This window comes from Trachurus trachurus, assembly GCF_905171665.1.
Source record: "Trachurus trachurus genome assembly, chromosome: 21".
In the NCBI taxonomy this organism is placed as follows: domain Eukaryota; kingdom Metazoa; phylum Chordata; class Actinopteri; order Carangiformes; family Carangidae; genus Trachurus; species Trachurus trachurus.
In genome coordinates, this window is record NC_139899.1 from 3,570,263 (window position 1) to 3,597,097 (window position 26,835).

A 26,835-nucleotide genomic window follows, 5' to 3' on the forward strand; every position below is an offset into this window, starting at 1 on the left:
GTGTAAACTGATGTGCATGCACTCACATACGTGCCTCCTTCTGGCAGCAGAACATGAGGCAGCAAAGTCTCTTTGCTTCTCTTCCTGTATTTCCATAACTTATGCACTTTAGCAGGGATATGGAAAAGACAACCATAGAGGTTTAAGCTGTCCTGACAAGCACCCAGTCTGTTGAATTAGCTTTTGATGTGTGAGGGTTTTTTATTTTCAGATTAACTACAGCGGTCATACATGGTGACAGGGGCTGTTTCCATTGCTGAGGGGGGCACAGGTCTGTGTGCACCTATGACCGATGCAGTTCCCCCTCACCAGGAAACCAACACTGTGAAGAACAGGTTAGCATTAATGATATTGGAGTTTAAAATTTAATACCAATAACCCTCTAATCCAGAGGTGTCAAACATAAGGCCCGCGGGCCAAAACCGGCCCTCCAGGGGGTCCCATCCGGCCCACGGGATGAATTTACCAAGTGAGAAAATCACATAGAAGAAAGAAGATGCATAATATTGTTGAAATTGCTAGTATTTTAGGTCGTTCATAACATGTTTTGTAAAAGGAGGGTTCATTAGCTCTAAAACAAAGGAAATATTTAGAGTTCTTGTTATTCATAGGTGATTATGCTATTATGTTACTGGTCCGGCCCCTGAACTAAAATGAGTTTGACACCCCTGCTCCCACATGTTTATTGAGTAATATTTTTGTTTAAAAAATGAATGCATACAAATAATAACTGATGTTTATTTACCTAAATTCAGTCAACAGAAAGCAGAAAAAACAACAACAACATGTCCTGAGCAGTTGGCCCTTGTGGATAATCTTGGGCTTGTTCAGACTGACCTTGTCTGGGGTGAAGTGGGAGCTGCTCTCTGCTGGGCAGCTTCTCACCCCCCACCCCACCAACCCCCACCCATCCCAACCACAGTCTGAGTCCGTGCCAGCAGGGCCCCATGTCTCCACATCTTCAGCCAGCCTCACCCCCCCCCCCCCCCCCCCCTCCCAGCCAGAGCAGTGGAGAATATTTATTTTCCCTGCTAAATCTCACTAATACTAACACTGTGAATTTTATTAGCGACGGAGCTCGCACTGAATCCTCTTAGAGCCCCCAGTGTCCAGCCCCAAAGCCGCCGTTGTGCTTGTCAGTGTGTTTATGCGCACACTTCCACCCGTGTGCTCGTGAACCAACATATAGTTAAGTGTTTGTATATCCTGGGTGGGGGGACGGAGCCCCCCGTCACCCCCCTACCCCCACCCCGTCCCCTCCCTCTCCTCTTACCACCGCATCGGTACACAAATCTATCTCCCTCTCCCCCCTCGTGCTGCATCGACACTAAAATCTCTTTCTTCTCAGCGTGGCAGACATTTACTTTGGCTGCTGCTTTTGTCGTGGGAGCTTCGACGATTTCCCGTAAGCTGCTCTGATATTTCTCTGCCCACCCAGCCCTTACATACCTGCTTGCTCATATACAAACAGTCCCGTGAATGGCTCCCAATGTGAAACGCCGTTATGCTACTTTATGGCGTTTGCACCGATGCAAATGCTAACCCCCTTAGAATGATTTTTAATTATAATATTACTTTTGAGACCGGCCGCTTGTACATCATAAGAAAAAAGTTATAAAGTGGGGTTATTTTACCATAGAGTCTGTTTTGGAGCTTTCAAGTGGAAAAAAGGAGGCTTCAAAAAGTAACGACCTCTTATATTTAGCCAAGACAAGACAAACCTTTGAATCAACAGAGCCATTTGCTATAGACTTGAACCAAAATGATCTGGGGAAAGTGGGAGGTCAAGGAGCTCAATGGTTACTGTCAGAGCTTTTTGCATTTTGTGATTTGGACAGGGCAGATTGTATGATTTCACACCCTCCCAATCATCCCTATTCAAGATACACTGGGGACAAGTGTGTAGTCTCTCATGTCTAGAGCTGGGTCTAAAGGACATCATGCTTTAGAAATGATACACAAAACAGAAAACACAAAAAATATTGTCTTAGAACTTCAATTGCTCTGTCTTTTAGCCAAGAAATGACAAGAGAATATAATTCCATTTCTCATGCCCTTTGCATGGTGCAAATCTTCTTCAAAGTCTCCAGCTTGATAAGATTCACTCTAATACAAAAGTGACCTATATCAGAAGTGTCCTGGAAAATAGACTCTTGAAACACATCTCATGTACACGGGAATCAAAATAACTTTTAGACAGGACTGAAGTGACCCTTCATCACTGGCCAGTGTACTGATGCTACATTTTTTTTTTAACTTGTCCCTGTCTGCTCCTCTGTCTGTCACTCTCCCCAAATAAAGACAGTGATTCATGTGTGAGAGACACACCACAGACCCCATCACTGTCTCACAGGAGTGGCTGTGCATTTCAGCAAGGTCTTTATAGCAGCTGTCCTGTCCCTGACACTAGCTGGGTTTACATGGAGCCAAATATTCCAGTCCAATTGAATGAAAAGGCTTCATATAAACACCTCAATCAGAATAAACAGGCCCAAACCAAATGGAATTTCATTCACTTTCAGATGGTAGAAGATTCCTTCTTCCAAACCGATCAAAAGTAAAAAAAAAAAAAAAAAAAAATGAAACAGAATGCTGTCTGATTGTGTTCTTTCTGCACATGCTCCGTCTCAACATTAATGTGTTTGTTCACTTGCAAATGCTTGAATAAAAGTGTCAAAACAATGACAACTACTCTGCCAATAGATCTCCATCTTTGATCAGGCATGTGATGTTTTGATTAATCTGCGCTAGACTTCTCAATGGGCCTGAAAATTAAAACCCGACCCTGCCAAAAAAGAAAAATGACCCAAGTCATTTGTATATATACAGTAATTTTGACCCAAAACCAGGCCCCAAACCAGAACCAGCGCATCTGGTCGGGTTGGTCGGCTCAGCCCAATGAGAACTCTCTGCGTGTGTCTCGCGGCTGTAAAATGTCTGTTCAAACAGTTGACGAGAAATCTTCATTCAATCATTTGAATCAGAATGAAAAAAAAAGTCTGCATGTAAAGTAGGGGTGGGAGAAAAAATCGATTCACATAAATATCTTAATATCTTTTTTGACGATTTTTAAATCGATTTTATTTTTGAAATTTTTTTTTTTGAATTTTTAAAAAAATTTTTTTTATTGTAATATATATAATATATAATATAATATTGTACAATGTGTATTTTGTTAGCCTTTTTTACATACAGAGAGTACAGGTTTTGAAAAGGGTTTAAGTTCACTTTATAATGGAGTATGTTAATTAGGCTTCTACAGTATTTGTGTGCAGATAAATGTTAAAAATGCAGACTAAAAATCGAGAGAATCGGCAATATCGTAGAATCGCAATTTAAATCGAATCGCCATCCAAAAAATCGTAGAAGAATCGAATCGGGAGAAAAGCATATCGTCCCAGCCCTAATGTAAAGTGACACTGGAGGAAAACTCTTTGAAACAAGTAAATCAAGTAGCTGGAGGAATGGTGTTCTGCCGTTGTGGCACTTACGACAACATCCCAGTGGCTTTTTAAGATCACGTCTCCCTCACATCCTGGGGGAGAGGTTCTTGTCTTTTAAGTGTCTGGCTTGAGGTGTGCCAAACAGTAAATCCTAAGATCCATAAGTAGACCTGTAAGTCATTGCAGCCTTGTCAAAAAAAAAAAAAACCTTTGGTGAAGTATGTGTCCACAACTTTTCCACCAGCACACTTCTCACAGCGGTGCTCAGTGTGTTGTGGTCCGGCCCTGAGCCCCGCAACTCCCTCACCCAGAGAGAGGAGAGACAGTGAGCGGGAGGCAGTGCTCCGGGTTCACTGAGGGCTCACAGTTCTTGCGGTGGGTCTGCTGAGTAGAGTGCATAAATTGATTTTTTATTATGGGTTTTATCTGCGCTGCCATCCAAAACTAACATGAAGGGATGAAACACATATTTGCCACCTCTGCCACTACGCCTCCTCCTCCTCCTCCTCCTCCTCCTCCCACGCTCTGGTGTGTAAATAAGGCCTTTGATTCCGGCCAAGGCTGCCCGCGATGAGCATTAGCTGGCCGCCTCGGTCAATATGAGCCCTGTGCTGCAGCGGAGGAGCTTCCAGACTGGCATCGTGGTCCAAGCACTGACCACATCAGTCCTAGCATGGTAGAACACTAAATAAAAAGCTGCCTTGGCCGGTGGCAATGAGTGCGGACGCTGGAGCGGGAGGTAGGGGTGAGGGAGGGTGGGCAGGCGGGCGGGCGGGTGTGGGGTTTGTGGCTATTTAAGCAAACAGCTTCCCCAAACAAGTGTGGGCGAAGGCAGCACAGCGGCGGTCACTGAGGTGGAAGGAGGGAGGAGAAAGAGGTGGTCTACAGTTTCATCTGACCCCACCTCACCCTTCCCTTTCAGCACCGCTGTGTTTAACTAAGTGATTGAGTTAATTAAAAAGATTAATGGCAGTGCAATCCCATATCTGATTCTCTTCCCCTCCGTGTCCCTATCTGTTGTGTTTTCCTACCTGTGCGTGAGGATGCCTGCATTTACCGTCCAGCTGCGACTCCGAGGAGCGTGACTGCTGCAGCGGTCGAAGGCAGTGTTTTCTTTTCGGGGTGGGTGGTTGGTTGGTTGGTTGGACGCCATGAAAGAAAAAAGAGTGAGAACTCCTGGAGCGGCGCGGTGCAGCGCGGCCGTCGGTCGGTGCCAAGGGGAGTATTTGATTATCAGGCATCGAAAAGGCTTGACTTTCACGGACAGTTTTCCACTCTGTGCGCTTTTCTGTTCCCCCATTCATGAGGGCTGAAAGTTTCTTGGATTGCCTTTTTGCTGCTGAAATCAAATGTCTATTCTGGTGCCTGACTGTCATGTTGATAGAGGGTCCAGGCTCTAATGGCCATGAAAGAACAGGCTGCTCTCTGTGAGTGTGTGTGCAAACACATGTTCGACTTTTTCAGAGTATTTGCCGGGCCTATTTGCCAGGCTGTTTAAGTCTTTGTGTGCATGTGTGTGTGTGTCGGCATTGACCTGGCTCATCCCTGCTGACAACACCATGCAGCCCATGAGGTTAATCCTATAGTCTTAACAGCAGAAGTGAGCAGGGACCAAGCTTTTGGAGTTTATCATTCTCTATGCTTCTCTATGCTGCTACATCTTTTTAGGATGTTGCTCATAATAGCAGCATAAACACCAAAATCCAACATTTTATGTCAGAGTATTTTATGAGCCCTGGATTTTTATTGTGTACACACACTCCCTCAACATGCTGTGCCCCCCCGATGCTAAACTGAAGTCCAAAAAGCTCCACTTGCTTTGATGTGGGGAACGTTCTTCCAATAAGAATAAGAGGATGTATCAACACGTCTGGTGCTCTTTAATTGATAATCTCCAAGGCTAACAAATAACTTTTCTGTCTTTATTTGCAAAGATAATTCAGGTGTAGCAGGCCTCTCATTGGCCGTTAAACTAACAAACAACTGCTGCGGCTATTTGATATTAACCAGTAACCAGTAACTTGCTGAAAGACCAAAATAAACCTTGGTTCATGCGTAGGTTGGCCACAATTCCACAAGTCAGTGCTTATACTCTAGCTGCAACGCTGTATTGCTTAGGAGTGGGGGGCTGGAGCCAATGCTAACACCGGGTTAGGGCAAAGTTACACTGGAAAGGTCGCCACATACAGACAGGCTATGATCTTGTGGGGGTAAGCCAAGAGCACCACGGGACCCACCCAGCCACAAGGAGAACTTGTAGGACTCCACACTGCCACTGCACCACCCTAACATCTGATTTATGAGTGGCATTCACAATCAGCACTCTACTGTGATTGGGCTCTTTGTCATACACGAGTGAAAAATCTAAGACAGGGTTCAGACTACACGTTTTTTTGTCTTTCATGAAGGTCACCATGTAAATTCTTGCCGTGTCTTGGAACAGAGACTGGCAACACTAGAAGTATGACCCCGACCAATCATCGATCACGACCGATCACGACCCAGCACGAGTTCATAGGCCATCGGGGAGGCGTCACAACAAACCGCCGATCATGGCTAATACAGTGCTGTGTGTGATGCTAGCGGTCTTTAGCTCAGACACAACAAAGAAAAGGAAGATAAAACAGCCATCGCCGTTGTGACAGCCATCGCCGAGGGACACCCCATTGGTGTTGCCTGACAGCCATCGCCGGACCAACCCTCCCATTGACTTACACTGCGTACATGAAGCAAGCTAACGCACCTTCACTGTGTGTAAATAATGCATCAGAGAGCTCTGTCGAGGTTCATGTAGTAGGAGATGTCAGACTAGATGAAGAATTGCAAAAAATTCTAACGCTAGATTTTCCATTGGGGCGCTGTAGAGCGTCCTACTTACTGCTTCTTACTCTACACTACACGTGCATTCATCGTTCCTAGCGTTCATAATCGGCCTGGTGCTGGAATTTTGTCGACCACAACAAAATTGTTTGAAAATCGGCCTGAATTTGTGTAGTCTGATCCGGCCTTTAGTCTAAAACAGTCTTTACAGTTACATATTGGGCAGACCTCTTATCCAGAGTGACATACAAGTTCAGTACAATTGTTTCTTGTTTCAGAAGTCAGATTCTACCGGTGAAACACGCTCTGTTTAAGTGAGAGTAAAATGTTGGAGATCTACAGTAATGGTTTCCATACAGGATTTTGACAAATTCAGATCTGACAAGAACATTTGATACATTTTACTGGAATAAGCTGCAACGACAATCGAAAATCAGAAATGGTCGAAACACCTTGATTTTCGATTGTCGTGCTGTATAGACAGTGATGAACACGTCTCTCTTACCATCCATGGGGCTGAGGTAATCAGGTAGATGCGCTGCGGCTGCTGCTGCGGCGGCGGCGGCGGCTGCAGCTGCGGCGGCCGCACCGCTCTGCACCAGCAGGTCGCTGTAGGGGTTTCGCTGACTGGCGCTGGCCATCAGGTGGTAATACTCAGTGGGGTTGGCACCCGGCGGAGGAGGGGGGAGGCTGAACAGGGCGCGGTCCTTCAAGTGTTCGTGGGTCACTGAGGCAAAAAGAGGAGATGAAGGGGAACAGGTTAACCTTTGTTCTTGAAATAAAAATCACATCTTCTTGTCCCATAATAAAAAATATGACTGAATCAAAAGTGTCATAAAAACCCTGTGAAGTGATAATAGACACATTTTGACAAGTAATCCGGGCAGAGCTTAATACATTCTGGATTTATTTTCCTAAAGTGAATTCATACAGGATTCACAGACACCATCTAACACACCCTCTGACAGAATCACAGAAACAAGGACAAGAACATAAAGGCTGCAAGTAGAGCTTAACGGAAGAGACAAGTACCCTGCTTTTACAGATTTGAAGATTTGTGCTTGCGTGCATGCCCTGGGGCATGAGGCTCATGATAAAAGATGTCTGATGTCTTTGAGGCTTGCTGGGTTACAGGGAAATATCTCAAGGGAGTAAAGGAAGCAGAGGGAGAGAGAGAAAGAGAGAGAGGGCATGGAAGAAGGGGTGGGGGGTGGGCTGCAGAGTTCAGAAATACCACATTCCTGCAGCGCTCTTGCATTGTGTATACATTACAGCTGACAGGCCCAAGTCATACGCAATGTGCAGGTGCACACAGATGCATATGCACACACATGCATGCATGCATGCATACACACACGCACACACATTGAGGAAGTCTTAAATGCTGTATGTGCAAAGGTAATATTGACGTAAAATGTGTTAACACCTGCACCCAGCACTGCCACGTTTAAAAGTGTCAGAAAGTGTAAGAGTGAGAGATGGATTGGTTTTTCCCCTTCCCTACTTCTAACTGGGCCTGTGTCCCCCTTTTTCCTCCATTTCCTGCACCCTCCCCCCTCCCTCACCCATGGAATTGGGTGTGTGTGTGTGTGAAGGGGACAAGGGTGTGGACTGGTCGTGGTTTAATATGCATGCTGGTGGAACAGGGGAAGTGGGGGTTGGTGTTATAAGGTAGGGGCCAAGTGGGATGCTGGGGAAGAAAAACCGCAGTTCTCCCCTCCCTCCCTCCCTCAACCCACCCCACCCCAACTTCTGTGCACACAGACCCACACACATAAGCTCACATCTAAACCAAAACTCTGGATCCATCAGAACTTGTTAGGCCATGGTTGAGGTAACGGTGCACAGGCAGCGTGTTTGTGCTGCAGCAGCAGCGACCCAGCCGTATTCCTTTGGTTTCTTCATGGCTGCCAGATCATTTTACCACCACCGCAGAATAGCATTTTGTGTCTGAGCGTTTGTGTGTGACCTCACTCAGAGCACAGGGGGATGAGAGGAAGCAGCTACGCTCCCACTGCGCCCTGACAAAACACTTGTAAACACAACCACTAGTCTTATGGAGTACCGTAACTCCTTTATCATTTCTTCTCTTCTCCATATCTACAGTACTGTATGTAGAGTAAACTTCTGAGTTTTTTGGACACCAACTTATCATTATGTCCTATATTGCAATGCCATTTCTTAAGGTTAGGAAGGTTAATCATTTCATACTAAATGGAAGAGTGTAAATATAATTTACTGTTCAGTAAATAAGGGATATTGGACACTACAATAGACAATGCTAACATGTAGCTTATGTTTAACAGATATTTTTGCCATACCAGCTGATTTAAAGATGCTACTAAGTTATCAATAAGCACCAAATAACTGACATTTAGGAACTAAATGTTCTTTGTTTGTGGTGATTGTTACTGACGAGACAGCTACAGTGAGTCACTACCTAAATGTGAAGAGACATGCTGGGGTTTGGTTAGCATGCTCACACAAAGGATGTGGTAGAGACAACTATTGGTGAGTTAATGAATGAGAATTGATGCTGACGTCACTACCGTTAATGCTAACGTTAGCTATGTAGCAATGACAAAACCTGCAAATAGCTGTTTGAAGATTTTCTGGTATTTAAACCACAGTAGGAGGACAAAGACTAAAATGAATCTCCGTAACAAAGTTTATATGCAGGCAACACACTAAACACTAATGGTTGCACTAGAGGAATTTAGGAGATGACCAGAGTTAGTAAGATTCAGTCTGAGTAGACCATATACATCAGACTTTGGACAGTTACATTTTTTTTCAAGCCCACATTCACTTTTGAACACAGCCTTTGTTTTGTGCAACCTTCTCAAAAGTATATTCATTACAAAGTATGACAATCAAAATGACAGTGGATGGTGGACAACACAACTGGACTGTATGTCTGGTATGTCTGTCCTAACCTTGATTGCAATCAATTTAATAGTTTTTGATATTTTTCAGCCTGGACCAAAGTGGTTGACCAACTGATTGACTGACATTGTTGTGGGACGACAGGGTCAAGTATGCAGTAGGAAGTACAACATGTTTTCATTCTAGTGTGGGCTCAAAAGATGCTGCAGAAAGACTGAAATAAAATTATTATAATGTTCTATGTATTATAACAATAATAAACAATTTTTGAACAGCTTTCAAACTCTTTGTCACAGGATTTTCTTCCATAAAGCTTTTGTTTCTCTTTCTTCTGTTCATAACAGCAGGATATGACCGTTTCTGGTTAATTTCCATGTGCTCACATACTGATTTATTTGAGTTTTCTTACTTTTAAAAGTTTTTTTCTTTTAGTTGTTTAATCAACATAATCAGCATGCTGTGGATATTAAACCTACAGTCAACATTTGAGTGGTTCTATAAGAGAGTATGACGTAATCTCACCTTCAGCGGGGCTCAGTCCTCGGGCAGCTGAGATCATGGAGAGGGTGGGGCTGCCGTGCACCGAGCGTAGGTAGTGCTCCATGTGGGGGCTGACGTATGGATGTGGTGGACTGAACGGTGACTCGCCCGTCCCGGCCGCCGCATGGGGCGACAGACGGATCAGGGAAATATCTGAGATGACTGGACTGCCCGCCATTCCCGGAGGTCTGTGGAGACGGAGGGAAAAGATGAGATGAACCGTAATACATGACACAAGGAGGAAGGTGGAGAGGTCAGGGATGAGTAAAGGAGGGATGAGGGGGAGGGAGGAACGGGGGATGAGGATAAGGGATAATTTGACTGTTTGTATCACCATGGTTGTTAGTATGAGTGAGGAGATGTTCACAGACAAGCCTTAAAGGGAAAATTGAAATTTCACTCATTATCTACCCACCCTCATGTCGACTAAGGGCTGGGAAAAGTTTCAGAGTCCTCCGTGGCTTCTCTGAGTTACATGGGGTCTCGGCGTAGCAGTGCATGTCCATATAACGGTTGCAAATGGATACCAACTGTCTTCGTAACAAAAAGACACACCAAAAGACATCCAAATACCTCCATGCTGCTCGTATGTAATGTCCGTCTTGTATTGAAGCCCCGAAATGCGAAATTGTCCCGAAAAAATTAAATAAGTCTATATTTCAAGCTTGTTTTGTAGCGGAAGCATCTCGAAGCTCCTCTTCCCGGTTTGTAAAATTTGGACGAACTGGGAAGAGGACGGACCCTGGTTCGTCCAAATTTGACGAACCGGGAAGAGGAGCTTCTGCTACAAAACAAGCTTGAAAAATAGACTTATTTCATTTTTTTCGGGACAATTTCGCATTTCGGGGCTTCAATACAAGACGGACATTACATATGAGCAGCATGGAGGTATTTGGATGTTCTTTGGTGTGTCTTTTTGTTACGAAGACAGTTGGTATCCATTTGCAACCATCATATGGACATGCACTGCTACGCCGAGACCCCCTTTAACTCAGAGAAGCCACGGAGGACTCTGAAACTTCTCCCAGCCCTTAGTCGACATGAGGGTGAGTAGATAATGAGTGAAATTTCAATTTTGGGTGAACTATCCCTTTAACCTCTCTTATTCCTCAAAAGTGTGAATTCTCAATCCACTTACACCTTTTCCTCTCCCCGGTCCCACACTTAATACATAATAATCCCCCTTTGTTCCCCTTGTTCTTATAACGCCCAGAGCTACAGACAAGTCAAGACCAAACCGCACCGCTGTAAGGGTAGTCTCGTTCTGTTTGGGTGGGCAAAAACTACAGGGTCTGTCCCATCAGGTATTACATGATGTATGATAAGAGAATGAAACATGATGCTCAAAACTTTAAGTGGGTGCCTGAGGAAAGCGTTAGTGAGAAAAGAAAAGTCTGGCTTGGAGTTCTTTGACAGCCTGCTGGTCACTCCAGGCTATACAGTGAATTTGTCATCTCTGTGAGGTAATTACCAGCTCTGCTTGCACAGACACAGACAAGTGGGTGTTGTAAGTCTCGATAGGCCCGAGGCAGTGAACTCTAGATAAAAACGTCTGCCGGCCGCTGGCAGTGGCACAACCCTTTGAAGGGGCACTGATATTAATGTCGACCCTGGCGCTCCTCGGTCGCGAGGAGTTGGCCGGTGTTCCCTTTGTGTGTGGTGGGAACACCTGGTAGAAATACAGGCTTCAGAAGAACACAGGTGAAATTATGAGTAATAGAGAAAATGCTGAATGATGGAGTGTGGGTATAAAAGCCTGTTTAACCTTGAACAATGATAATAATAGGTTTTATTTGTATAGCACATTTCATACAATTATTGCAGCTCAACGTGCTTCACAATAAAAGAAGGAATATTAAAAGAACATTTAAGAAAGAAGGAACATTAATAGAACATAAGAATTGAAGCAACTACAAAGTGACCTATCGTCTAGGATCTTTTGTCCCCAGCTCTAAAACCTACTCTGTCGGAAATTCTGGCTAGGGTTTTAATCTAGTTAAAGGCTAAGGTGAACAGATACGTTTTTAACTTACTTTTAAAGATATTTATTGAGTTGGCTTCCCCGTTATCTAAAGGTAGTGTGTTCCAGAGCTTAGGGGCGTAGGTGACAAAAGCTGCATCCCCAATTTTCCTTCGACTGCTGTAAGGAACCTCCAGTAAACCGACAGTAGATGATAGAAGAGTAATAATCATCAATAATCATCAATAATCATAGACATGCTCTGATACCATTTCAGTGTTAATGCACATACCAGTGCATTAAAACACACCAACTGCACTACACATGTTGGATGATATGAGTTGTTACATGGCTTAGGTTGAACCCTTTTTTGAAATATTTAAATACTTTGCCAATTTTAATTCTCTAATTTGACTGTCAGTCATGAATAAATGAATCTAAAATGAATGAAAAATTAATCTGAGCTTCTACACTAGTACACTAACACTGTACCACCCCTCAAAATTAAAACCTTGCATACTGTAGTGTAGGCTACATGTTGCCTTTTTACTGGACTGGTGTTGAAAAATTTGCATGTGTGCTAAACACACCCAAGCAAAGCATCTGGTCTGTCCACTGGAACAGTCTCAATGTATTTGTGATGTCCATATCAAATAAAATAAACATAACTGCTGGAAGTTTCCAGAGTGACATGTCGCCAAATGACAGATATTTTGCTAACAGCTAATAGTAGCTACGCTGTTTACCAGAAATCCGTTCTTCACGGACATAAAACAACAGTTTGCGTGTAACCACTGAGTGCACAGACTCAGGTACTCATCAATACACTGAATCTTATTTCTGAAATATCACTTTAGTGAAACCACACAATACAATGTAACATGTTGCAACAACAATGTAACGAAAATGGCTGATTAGTTCCTGCTGTTAACATCAACAGCTACCACTTCAGCAGCTCCATGGCTGCTGTGAACAAATGAGTGTTTATGTGTGTGGTTTTGATGGTTTTGTTGGCAGCATCAAATGCATGCTGGGTAGACAGTGTGTTTGTGTATGTATGTTTGGCTTGTAAGTAAAAGGTGTATGGACTGGAATCAAAGTGATATATTTACCCACTAGCTTACAATCAAATCAGACCAATACTGACAATAAACACATTCCACTTAGTTAATATTACAGACTGTCATCACTAAGAAGAAGCTGAAATCACTTCACACAAGAATCACCCGGGGGTGTTGGAGTCATTAGACTGATGAAATGGGTGTTACTGGTCCAGGTTGTAGTTAGCATGCCGAGTGAGCATGCTTGGCAGGACCTGTGCGCTCCATCCGCCCTTCAGAGTTTTTTCCTTGCTCAGTCTTTCTTTCACCGTCTCTGTGCAGACGCCAACCTGCACCCGGCCTGGCCCTGCCCAGCTCGGCCCGAGCCAACCAACCCAGAGCTTTGACCCTCGCTCCATTTCCAGTAAGTGCCTGCAGACTGCTGGCCTTGTCTGAGGGCCAATTTTCTGCCGTCAGGCCCACTCTTCCCCTACAAACAACCATAAAGAGCCCTCTGTTCTGGGCAGGAGGGGAGAAGTGAGAAGAAACAGACGCTCCATACACAAAAACACTCTTCCCTCGGTCCGCCTCTAAGCAGCATACAGAGATCTTGGCAGTGCCGCCTCAGATTAGTGCTCGGGTGCTTCACTGACGGACTACCTGGGTAAACTGGCACCGGTGCCGACTCTCACTCTTATCAGGCTGGGAGACTCAAGAGTGATTGCACATTGTGATTCCCAGCATTTAGCTAACGCAGAAAACTGTAGAAACGCAACCACAAAATAATATTAGAAACATTACCCAGTTTCATCATTACACCTATCTTGGAGTAATATGGATTTAATCTTGGATCTATGATTCTATAGCCATAAAAACATTGTTTTTAAAGGACAAGGCTCATATTGTCATACAATTTACATTATCAACAAATCTAAAAACCCAGATTTGATACTTTACAATCTCCCATAATGCTTAGTACCTGCTGAACTCCTAATACAAATGGTCACCCATCATATAGCCATGTTAAGTCCTATGCTGTTCTAGCATGCATCACTCAGACAATAGTGCATGAGGTCTATTTTCAGCTGCAGATTAATAAACGTTTGAAATATCAGTCATTCTGGCTCCAAGTGAAGACTGACTCTGAATAAACAATACAAACAATTCATGATAATGAAGGAACATGTAAAACATGTATATGCAATGATGTGCATCAGTGTCTTCTGGTCAATAATGAAGCATATAGTGGGATCCAGACTCGGCTGCATAGGTAATACTTGTTTTCTAGGCTAATCCTGATGTTCGCACCACCCTGGTTACCTCAATTAAAAGTGTTTCTATTGTTTTTTTGTAAAGTAAAAAAAAGACAACAAGAAGAAAAGATAATACTGACATGTTTTTATGTGTATTGTACTTTGTGAAGCCAATGCAAAGCTAATGTAATAATACCACGTCTGTCCTTTTTAATGCAACTTATTAACAAATAGCTTGGAAACTAGTCAAAGGATGTTTTGTGATATATCTACCACACTATATCATGTTGTAAACTTCCTCACAACTCGCTTTGAAAAAAAATGTATTTAATTACCACTGAAGCTCCATCAATGAAAGCCATTTTCCCATACTGTACTGTACTATAAATCTATATCCATCAACAATAGTTATTTGTTTCTTGGCCCGCAGCAAACCAGCATGTCAACACACACCACTCAAGCTGCAGTAAATCACTCAAATGACCAACAGCGTGTATGGAGCCGTGATAATAAGCTGGGGTTTTACTGCCGCTGCCTGTCAGGAGATGGCAAATAACAGTCCTGTCTGGCAGTTAACATTATTGAAGCCTTGTTGACCCAACCTCTTTTCTGACAAGATGCTACTTGGGAAGAGTCCTGGCCTGGGAGAACCCTGTCTCTTAATCAGCGGCTGCCGTTTCGGGGAAACCTCTGTCATACCTGAACTCTATGGGTGGCTGCTGGAGCCAGAGACTGTAAAAGTAAAAGAGTGAGGAGTCAAGTCACGATGGGGATGTTACAGTAGTATAGGGACTGAGGAGGGGGATGAGGAGCCAAAGTGAGTCAGTGGATGACATGCTTTCAACAAGGTAATTGCTATTTGTCTCTGTGTTCCGCACTGTGTGATTACACGCTCTCTGTTGTTCCGTGCTAAAACTCCTCTGTGAGAAAAAGTGATTTGGACATGGTACAACTTGTTGAGAATATGAGCAAACCCTGTGAGTAAGTGCATACCACAGTGCATCTACATTTAGACCGCTGGCAGGGGCAGACTGGAGCATGAGTGCAGAGTTACAGATAAATGGACCTGTCCAAGTCTAGTCCCCCCCCCCTTTTTTTCTTTAAAGCTATGTATCACAAATAATCTACTAACAATCACATGGCTATTAACGTGTGTGCCTTTGTAAACCAGCTACTGTGAGGTTGGCTTCTTAGTTTCAGAAGATAATACAAATGAGGATGGACACATCCTCACATGTTGACATAGCCTACTGATGCAAAAAAAAACAAAAAACAAAAACCCTGATGCATCATCAGTGTATGAATGTGTACGATAGAAAACGGTGCAATATGTAGGTGAAAAAAGCTTGATGAAAGGGTGTAAATGAGTAGTAAGAACGTAGATAAAGTCCATATACTACCATTTAAGGTGATCATGGCATTGAAGGGCCATGTGCATAGGATGAAACTTTTATAAATGAGGTTATGTGTGATCAGGGACTCAGTCTTTCCCAAAAGTTTCAGCTTCTGCTCATCCAGACTGAAACTGAACCAACTGTGTTTTAAAATGAAAATGGGGCAGCAGCGTTTCAATATAGGTCTAAATGAAAGAAACCGAAAAGTCTTGTCATGGGGGCTTGGAAACTCCACAGCAGTATGGACATCAGAACTGGATTTTAAGTGATGTGTTTTAAACAGGTGTGGATGTAGCCTGACTTTTACTTGGTGGTCACTTAATTGCAGTGATTGAGCAGGTGTGCAGCAGTGAAATTAGTCTCCTAAAATAGGAAACTACATAAGAACATCGACTCATTTCAAGTGAACTCACCACACTTAAAGGGATAGTTCACCCAAAATTCAAATGTCACTCATTATCTACTCACCCTCATGTTGACTAAGAGCTGTGAGAATTTTCAGAGTCCTCTGTCCCTTCTCTGAGTTACGGGGGGGTCCGCACAGCAGTATTTGTCCATATAATGGTTGTCAATGGATACCAACTTTCTTCGTCCAAAAAGACACACCAAAAAACATCCAAATACCTCCATACTGCTCGTCTGTAATGTCCCTCTTGTATTGAAGCCCCGACATGAGAAATTGTTCCGCTGGTCAGTGAACTGAGACACTGGGAGCTTCCGCTACAAACAAGCTTAAAATATAGACTTATTTAATTTTTTTCGGAACAATTTCTCATGTCGGGGCTTCAATACAAGAGGGACATTACAGACGAGCACTATGGAGGTATTTGGATGTTTTTTGGTGTGTCTTTTTGGACGAAGAAAGTTGGTATCCATTGACAACCATTATATGGACAAATACTGCTGCGCAGACCCCCCCGTAACTCAGAGAAGGAACGGAGGACTCTGAAAATTCTCACAGGTCTTAGTTGAAATGAGGGTGATAATGAGTGAAATTTGAATTTTGGGTGAACTATCCCTTTAAAGACAAGAGAAAGGGTATATTCACCATAGATACAAACACAAGACAAATTTTTTTTTAAAAGCTTATTTTGTTGTGATCATTTTCATTTGAATAAACCATGCAGACAAATTAGTTTAGTGGCTCTGGTGACTTTGAAAATGATCCATTAAAAAAAAAAAAAAAAAAAGTAACTACCACAAGATGCTGCCCAAGTAACCTGTTTTCAAAGTAAGGTGATACAGTTCCATTTCTGTGTCTCTGCCTGCCTTCCTGCCCTCCTCGCTGACCAAGAAGTTACTATTTGCCTCTCTGGCATTTTCCCTACTGGCTCAGGGTGGGATGAATTATGATGTGACACACTCCCTTTCTGTACTTCTGAGCAGCCACGGCGATCAAGATAAATGACCGCGCTACCCCACAGGGGACATGCTAAGATCCTGCCTTAGTTGTTTTTGGGGCCCTGATCAGGATGCTGAGGATTTGGACACAACTTGATACTGTACTCCCTGGGAAGCAAAGTCTGTGTAGAGAGGGGAGGCGTCCCGACAGAACTATGTCAGACGATGGGATAATATACTTAAATGAGATGGGATTATACAAAGGATAATTATCCATTATTCAGCTCCACTGCTGTCACATACCATTTGGTCTTTTTTGAGTGCAAGGAAATTATGTTGAGACCGTGCGATAAAGCGTGAAAATTTCAGGCTATTGACTTGCAACTTCACAGTCTTTTGATTAATAGGTCCCTTGTCTTTTCAGCACCACATTCCTGGCTGCACTTTTGGTGGAGCATCCAAATCCAAACATTAGCCATGACGATGAGCCGGAGCCGGAGCCGGAGCCAGCGGACAACAATGTAGGATAACTACACGTCTGACAAAACCACTGACAGCCAATCGTCAGATTTGAGCCCCCACCATGGGCCTCCCACCCGTCTTCCCACCCTCCTCCTTTTCCATGTTAACAAAACCAAAACAATGAAAGGAAGAAAAGAAAAGAAAACAACATCAACTCAAATGGCTGTATCTGTAAACTCTATTTAATCAACACATTCCGAGCTGTGGTGGTGCTGCGGGGCCCCGAGCAGGCCCGCTGCCTGGTGAGCAGGGACCACATCTGTGTGTGTACATGGGCGGTGTAGGCCACAGCTCTGCAACACAAAAACCTTGGGCATATTTCAACTTTTCAGTGCTGCAATTTGCCCCCCGACTGCTTCCCAAAAAGCATAAATACGGGCTGTGGAATGAGCGGGGGATCTGTTTTTCTCATCCGTTGCGTTGTCGTTGAGGTTCTGGGAACGGAAGGCTGGATTTTGGATGCTAATTACCCAGTCAAACATGTTGGCACGGTGGCTGGCTTTCCTGGCTTGTGGGTTCGCACAGAAGATGCCCGACTCTACAATATGTAGCGGCAAACAAGCGCGTAAGTGCTGTTTCTACGTTTAAAGTTGTTCTGTTATCCCACAAGAGACTCATCTTAATGCGTTCCAGAGGCAGATATGGCACGTTTCTCCCCCTCTGGTATGCTACAGTACGTTTCGTGAAAAGCATGGGAGACCACAGTCGGAAGGTTTCTACTTTTAAATCCTGGATCGAGCATTCGGAAATGTGCTGAAAGATGCATTTGTAAAAATGCCCCGTCTTCTGACAGTGCAACCTTGTGTTACGCTGACTATTGTTTCACAGATTCTCAGTAAGAAATTGTTAAGACTGTCAAACCACTGCTGGACTGGGATTGGCTCTGAAACAACACTTAATGCAGCAACTACCCAAGTAGCAAAGGTAAAAAAAAGAAAAGAAAAAAAGAAGCAAGCTATGACTTGCACTTGTCTATCAATTTCACACTTGTATCACATTGCTTGTTTTTTTAAATTCACTGCACTGCAGGCTTTACAAGTGTGGATCAGACTAAACCTTGGGGCGTGGTTGCCTTTACCAGACACACTGCACTTCAGAAAACCTCACCTGTTGAAGCATAATTACCCTGTAGGATGATATAACTATTTAATGCATGTTAGAAAACCACAATGTTCCTTACAATGTGCCTGGGCAATTAACCACAAAAGTATCACAACCAACCTTTACAGCCTACATTCCCCTGCTCTCCCTGCATTTCTTGTCTCCACAAAAAAACTAACAAACAACAAAAACACACTGAAATAAACCACACAACTGCTTCATATTAGCTCCATTGCATATGCTCACACCCTCCACTCTGTCCATTCAAAGTGAAACTGATGATGTAGATGACATCAACACAAACACTGAGCCTCAACCCAAGCAGTCTATGGACAGAAACCCATAAATGCCAAAGTGCTTCCAGTTGCTAAGATGTTTGGTTTACAAATGACACATTATATGAAAAGGATTCAATAAATGGAAGGAAACAACTGGAACAAAATAAGATGCAATGAAATGTCATGGGAAAAAATCCAGTCTTTGATATTTCATGGCCTGAAAAGACAGAAAATGGCTTGTAACCAAGGTTACACTTTGCAATACTGCATATGATATGAAGAACGTCAACTGCCTATATCAGTCCTTACATTGTAAGCTTGTACGCCAGGTAGCATGCATGAGGGTAATTACTGCAGGATCTATAGCATGACAGCCGGGGCCGACCGGCCACCAGCCCTCATTATGTTACATACAAATAGTGATGACAAAGTGCATGTTACCGGTGTTTGTAAGCAGCTGTGCTGTTTGTATTGTTTGAACACACAGGAGTTAACACAATCTTTCAGCCTAAAAAACCAAAACCCTGACATGTAACCGTGCAGCCGGTGACGCCGTGCTGCCAGCAGACAGCAGCTCTGACACCATGCTCCATTTCGCTGTGGCGACGTGCAGTAATTGTGTGAATTTTCGCAGGTTGTTAAAACGACAGCTGGATCGAGGTCTTGATGAATTAGTAGGGGCACTCTGTCAGCATCACAAAACATTAATCAAAACAAACTGGGCGCGCAGTCCCAACTTTTTCTCCCCCCTTTGCTTTGCAGGTGATGAATAGCTCTGCCTGCGCCTTGTATCACCTGATCTTGCTGAATTTAAATGTAACAGCACAGTTCTCACAAAACCTCTATTGATCTTCTTCCTCCCGAGTTCCCTTCCTGGATTTGAATATTTGAGATAAGCACAGGAAGGCCCCAGCAAAGTTAAGAAGGCCACACTCGTATGGTAATGCCACATTAATGGAGTTGCAAAATAAATGAGTGTTTCTTTTTAGGTCAAGTTGGGACAGAAGGTGGCAAACCAAGCAAGTGCTAAGCAATACTAGTTTTTGTTTTTAAAATGATTTTGTTTTATTAAAACCAATAAATATGAGTGTGATATACTGTATATCTCATTTAAGTGTTGATCCATGAGAGGATATAAAAATAATCTCAATGTAGTTTGACCTCTTCTTTTCATCTATTCATAGGCCTTTCTCTAGAGCTCTACTAAAAACAGGTCCATGAGCCAATCAGAAGAGAGGAGGCTCTGAGTCTCTCCTCTGATTAGCTAAATGTTTTTGAGTGATCTATTAAAAAAAACATGGCAGATTTCAGATAAAAAACACCCAGAGGAGGAGAGCAGGAGTTGGGGAACAGCTGAAACCAGTGATTGGTATTTTGTGACATCACAAAGTAACAGAAGTTCTGACAGCTTGTTTTAAGGCCCGTTTTTTTTTTTTGAATAGAGGTTGTGTTCTCTACTCTGTGGACTGGGGACTTGAATAATTCCACAGTATATTGAAAATAGATCAGCTTTATAATCTAAGAAAACATGGACATCTATCATTTAGGGCCTTTAATAGTCAGCGTTTTTCTTTTGAAAAGTGTTTTAATATATTAAGAATTGCTGCCACCTTTACTTCAGTGAAGCGTCTGTGCTCTTTCACTACGGTTCCTCTCAGCTGAGACGTTCTTCTTCAGACAATGTGCCTTGGCAGAGCACCTTTCTGTCGGGTGATGCCAGCACTACAGAGCTCTCCAAGTCCACGAACCATGAAATGTTAGGAAAGGAAATGTTAACACTGTGTTGCGCTGCTGATAATGTGGCTTGTCTCTCTTCATCCTCTTCATCTCTGTGTCGTTCTTTGCGCTGCGTGTCTTGTCTGGCTTTGATGTGTTTGAATGGGGCTCTCTCACTGAAGCCCTGACGCAGGAAGTGTTTTTTCCAGCCCCGCTGCTGACAAATTGTTTAGCGTGGTAGTGAAAAGACAGACAATCCCATGGTTCTATCAAGACTGGGTTCCTGACAGTGGGTTTTTAGCTCATGTCTGCCTTCAAAACCTTCACAAAACTGCACACTTGAGATAGTCTCAGTGGACAAAGCAGCACTTCATCCATGCTCACAAGTATGAGCTATGGTTACTTTCACAGGAATGCCGATATAATAAAACTATTGTAAATAAATGACCGATTTTCGATTGCAAAGGACAAACTAATCATTTAAAAAAAGTTGATTGAAGGTCTTACCTTCCGTACTGTGTAAAAATATAATTTATACAGATTTTATTTATGTTCTATCAACTTTTCTGGGTTCATAATGAAATACTTTATGTTAATGATGTCAAAGCAGACAGTGAAATGCAACCAGCCTGTAAAATTGAATGCAAAACTTAAAACCAGCCATCAGGACTTCTGTTACTTTGTGATGTCACAACAAATCAGCAAGTGCTCTCAGCCATGTCCACTTGAACCCACTGTCTGTTTTTACCTGGAATCATTCATTCATTGAAATTTTGTTCATTTATTTATTTATATATTTATTTATCTATCTATCTATTTATTCATTTATTTAGAAGGCACTCAGCCAGTCAGAGCTGTTGTGACTAGAGCTTCAGCCTTCTTATGGATCAACACTGGAAACAAATACAACACTGGAAAAAATGTCTAATGTGGGACTTAAGCTGATTTTAATAATGTTATTAAGAATGTATCTAAAGATGCTTACCCATGCATAGCATGAATTGGGTGTGGCTCATAATGGTAGCGCCCCTCATGGTGTCTCATGTCGATGGGGATCGGTGCGTGAAACGGGGGGAAGAGGTGGTGGGTACCTGTGAGTGCAAAGAAAGAAAAAGAGTCACACACCAAGAACAATCAGATCAGAGAGAAACACATGCATCGGATTAAAACAATGACACATTTCTTCAAGCTGCAGGAGGACAAATCCAAGACAGACAAATCTTAAGGCTGAAATACATTTCCTGACTAGCGCCAACGACGCAGCATGAGATGCAACTGTACCATTTTACTGTTCCCGTAATGCAGCAGTAATTGAAACCTTCTACATTGTCTGTGGCTTTTGCTCCAAGAACAGCATGTTCATTAATGACTGGCTCTATCCCGTAAGACCAAAGCAGGTTTTACACAACAATGAACGTGTTTTTATGTGTGAGACAAAGAATGCATGAATCTAGCATTTCCTGCCATAAACGGTCTGGTGGCTTGAGGGAAGTCTCATTAGAACAACACAGACGATCTTCATTAATTACTGTCATAATGACTGAGTAGAGACATTATTATACTGATTGAGGGGAGGATGGGAGCTCTAATAATAGACCAAAGGCCTACTAATTCTACACAGTTCCATATTACTTTGGTTTTGATGCAGAGAAAAAAAAAACAAAAAAAAAACAGCAGCACACGTGTTAATGACCACATTGTGGAGAGAGGTAGAACATGAAGCATTCGAGCTCCCTTGGGTTGATTCCTGCTACTAGGATCTTTTGGCTGTGCATGGTTCAGGAACCCTGGGATGGTCTGGAAGCAGAGACCACCAAGGTCAAAGGTCAATACTCAGTGGGAGCAGATCATTATCTCCATCTGATAGGGTAACTGAGCTTGGGTGGAAATTGGAACATGTCTAGAATAAAGTGCTCAACTTCAGCTTTCCTTTTCTCCTTACTTTTGGGTATTCAATGCTGTAGCTAGTTTTAGGTTTAATTTTGAAATTAGATTTTTTTTGTATTGCAGTTAAACTTCTAACTATTTGATTTGATTTTTCACACTAAATACACAACATATTTGTGGCAAGCAGAATACATTATACTGAACTTATGAAGACAGCAGATCACATTTTTCAGTTAAATTTGAGTATCGCATCTATAAGTGTTGCTGGTTACCTTTCCTACCATTAAGGAAAGTGTTTGTTCTTCTGCATGAAAAAATAAGAATTCATAGTTGTATGTTTTTAATCTAAAACCCTGTGTTTGTCAGTATAATCACAGCAAATTCCTTTTCTTTTCCAAGTTTGCGTTTCTAAAAACACCTTCCTGTGTGAGACGTGCCTCCGGGCTCCTGACTCGCTGTGAAAACAAGGTGTGACAGGAAACTGTGCCTGAAGGCAACGACAGAACACTGGCTGTTGTTTTTAGGTGATGCTGGTTACAATGACAGACATTAATGCTACTTAACCCTGATTGAAGCCTTTGTTGTTGTAAATGAGGCAATCATCATAACGATGCACCATCATCTTCTTAGTTCATTCAGTAGAGTCCCCTTAAAGGCAGCTCTGAACTGTGGACCATTTGACTGGTGTGGCATTTTGGAGCTTTAATAACCATTAACAGTCTACCATTTAAATGTCATATTGACATAGAATTGTATTTGTATTTGAAGAGTTCATTTGCAAAAGCAGATAACTTCTAGAATCTTCATTTTTTATTTTTTACTTACATAAGGTGATATCATTCAAACCAAAGTTGAGTGACTTTGAGATGTAACAAAACAGACATATCTCAAAAAAATAAAGTTTTATTGAAAACAACACTATTCAAAGAATAATTACAAAGCCTTAGCTCTTATCTGCTTTTGCAAATGAACTCTTCCCCCTGGCCCCGGAGATTTTTCATGTAATGCTACACTTCAAGTGGTAAGAGAAGACACTGGGGATGAAGATGAAGCATAATACATCCACTGAGTGTAAATGTCCAAGGGTTTATCCTCAGATGATCATGATACAATCAAAGTAAAAGCAAACTATCTGAGTCTTAATTTAGAAAAGGTTTTATATTTTATCAGTCAGGTTATTCTGCACTAACAATGATGAGGCCAAACGCAGGTTGTATGACCATCATCCACCTCTATGAGTAGATACTGTAGCGAAAAGCAGTTGAAACAAAATAGCAGATGAATCTTAACAGCATGTCAGTGAAGGTATCAGATGGACAAACAATCTCCTGTCAGAAACTGAGTCTGAACTTCATCAACAAACGAAAAACTGTCAAAATGTGTCTCCCCTCCATAATTTGTATTGATGAGAATAAAGTGGTTTATAGATTTTTTTTTTAGAAAAAAATTAATTTTTAAGGATTTTTTTTTTGTGAGAGGAATGCTGCATAACTTTAATATCCATGGAATCTATTTCTATTTAGAAATTCTATAAAAAAAACAAACAAACAAAAAAAAACAGTCAACAGTCTTCCCTGTCAGATTTTCTCTGCATTGCTTGAGGCTAAAGAAAATAATGTTAGAAATTAGTTTAGATTAGTATCACCAAGTGCTTGTCTTCAAAAAAAAAAAAAAAGTCAAAATGTTCCACACATACGCTCAGGGAATAATAAAAAGAAGAAAGAAGGTATATATATATCTGTTGAGGCAAAGTGAGTTGTAAAAATGTGTCTAGTGCCCCCACACTCCTTATCTCCTCTTGTCTTTGAGCTCTGAAGGCCGAGGGCTTTGTGCTTCTATCAAGATCCATGCTGCTGGATCTCAGCCAGTGACCCTTCATCACTTTTGTGTGTGAGACCGGTCGCCAATTCTGAGTCAACTTGTGTGTGTGAAAAAGCCAGAAGAGGCGCCGAGTAAATGAGCGAGAGGGAGTGAGAGATGGGAAAAGAGGTTTGCGCTTTGTTTCACAAGTGGAGCCAGAAGTTGAGGCTTTGTCTGAGAGGTGCCCTCTGCTTGTGCTGCCTGGCACATCTCCAGTGGAGAGCAGGGGACAAGGAGGCTCAACCATGACAAAGACAGGTTGTGCTGGAAGTCAGGCCAGTACTACAGCTGCTTTGAGTTGTAGTAGAGAATTAATCATAAATCTACCTAACAAAAAGACCTTACTCTTTATTCCCCAAACGGTCCCCAAAACCTTGGATTCTACTCTTTTTTTCTTAAGATTTCCTTTCCATTGTAATTTATCTTCTTCTTTATCTTCTATTCATTTAAACCTATTCCTGGGAGACACCTAATCAGCATCAAATATGATCAAATATTCTTCTCTCTGGAGCGCTAGTAAGAAGAGAGACTCTTCTGATTGGCTCACTGTTTTCTAAGTTCAATTAAATTAGAGCAATGTGTTTTTTGCTTGTCCTCTAGGATGGAGGGGGGGGGGGGGGGGGTGTTCTTGCATTTCTGTATATATGCTGTTACATTTTCAATTGTGAAAACCAATAAATAAAGTGAGAAAAAAAAATAGAGCAGATGTCAGGTATAACACGCCACTCCAGATTGGTTGTGACATCACAATGTAACAGAGGTCCTGACGACTGGCTTTAAGGCTCAGTGTCTACAGGCTGTATGCATGTCTTGGACTGAGCCTTTGATACATTCACTGTGTTAATATAGGACCTAGACCTGGTATCTGCCTTTATAGAATATGGTCCTTTAATTAATAAAATTCAGAAAAAAGTTCTCACAAACACACAAAAACAAATAGCAGCAAGAACCAAGTCCCCAAGAGGCCGACTCCCGGGTCGGTGCTGCTGACTGTGGGGGTGAGAAGGGCCGGACAGCCCCCTCCATCACTCAGACAGCTGCATTGTTTTCCGGGCTGCAGGGACAAATACCGACAGGTACATGGCCGGGACGATTCACACGCCTCAGTTTCTTGATTTACCGTCCACGTGTCCCCCCGTGGGTGTGTTGGCACGCAAGGTTACTCCACCCTGCTCCTCATTTAACAGACAGTGCGGAGAACGTGAGCTCACAATAACACAACTTGTCTCAACTTTTACTACATGATAAAATGACACTGAGCCGCAGCAGGGAAACTCATTTCCTTTAGGTGTAAAAATCCTGTCTCAAGTTTGAGCGGCTAATAAGCATTTAAAATCATGTATCTATTTCTCAGACTTTTACCAGCGCCTGAAGCGACATGCCCTCACCAACGGGGGCGTGTTGTGTTGCTATTTCCAAACATCTTCTTAGCTACCACAGGTACAAATTTACACAGGAAATATTTCATAGATCAGAAGGTAGATGTCTCGCTTTCAGTGTCATGGTTACCTGTGTATACACAGTAGCCTATATTTTACCTACAATGCGTACTGACTACAGTTCTTTAAACTTCACTGGATCTTTGTCTTTTTACACGAGGCTGTGCAAGGTCCTCTGCAGGGATCTAATTTTGTAAACTATGGCAGGGACTCAAAATTAACTTAAGTGTACCGTGCACGGTGCACTGAGGGGCTTTTGTGTTAGTGTAATCTTATATCACGAATCAATCCAGCCCACAGGAGCCTTTGACTGGTGGTGGTTTACAGGCAGCGTATCTGCTCTGATCTCCCATAACGTGTTTGTTTTAAGACTGAACATATCTTTGCCCCTCAGCCCCCATAATGAGACCTGCTAAACATCCTGCCGAGCAGCAGGGCAGCCCCACATCTCCCTTTTTAAGTTTGCATCTTAAAGCCCCGGTTTGATCTCTCCCTAAAGACAATGCCAGGTGTTCAATGTTAACAAAGGCCGCTCCGAGTCTCATGACTCAGAGAAAGGAGAAGGAAATGTGCCCTCTTATTATGTCCAAATGAAGTCCCTGATCAGGACCACGCTGAAGTGGAGAGTGAAGTGGGCTCATGTCTTCGAGGAAGTACTCAATGATAATAATAATGCCCTGAGGGGCCAGGCCAGGCCAGGCCAGGAATAATTTTCAGAAAAAAAAAAAAAAAAACGCCTTTGTTGTGCTCTGAGAGAAAAGGGCAGTGAGAAACAGAGGAGGCGAAGCGCACAAAGAAAGAGAGAAGTGAAGAGCAGAGGAGTAGGAGAGGTGGGGGTGCTCGATTCAGACAGGAAATTCCAGCAGAAAAAGTTGGCCTGGGTCCTAACTACACAGTGCCGTGCCAACGGCTATACACAAATGCTCATGTGCATGCATACACGCTCACACACTCACAATTACACACACACACAGTCACTGATTTGTTCTGCAGTTCACTCTCAGTGAGCAAACCATCAAGAGTGACTGACACAAACACAAATATGTTACTTTGAGAACAGAAATGTCTTTCTCACAAAAAACAACAACAAAAAAAACAGATTCACTCCCTAGATGGTTGTGTGCGAAGTTACACTGCAGCAAGTGCCATGCCCAAGGTTAATAAAAAGTGTATGTTTAGCCTAATCCGGGAATCCTGCAGTACACACACAACATGAGATCTGCAGGTTTAGTCTGCAAGACGTCGCTTCCTCTAGGGCAGCACATGGACGAGTGATGGCGACAGAGGGATTAGAGGCTTACAGGAGAGCACGAAAACCACTGCCATCTATGAAAGGAAGTCTTAACAGAGTGGCT

General features: G+C 42.7%; 1 protein-coding gene across 1 annotated transcript in view; it reads right to left on the reverse strand.

The window, feature by feature from the left end:
• The window catches only part of gli2a (GLI family zinc finger 2a), a gene marked incomplete at both ends in the record, with an annotated part of 74,731 nt that overhangs the window by 19,974 nt on the left and 27,922 nt on the right, over positions 1 to 26,835 (reverse strand). The window contains 3 exons of the mRNA XM_083996438.1: positions 6,769 to 6,990; positions 9,672 to 9,877; positions 21,280 to 21,385. Coding sequence (XP_083852564.1) covers positions 6,769 to 6,990; positions 9,672 to 9,877; positions 21,280 to 21,385 — 534 coding nt within the window. The remainder of the gene's footprint in view (positions 1 to 6,768; positions 6,991 to 9,671; positions 9,878 to 21,279; positions 21,386 to 26,835) is intronic.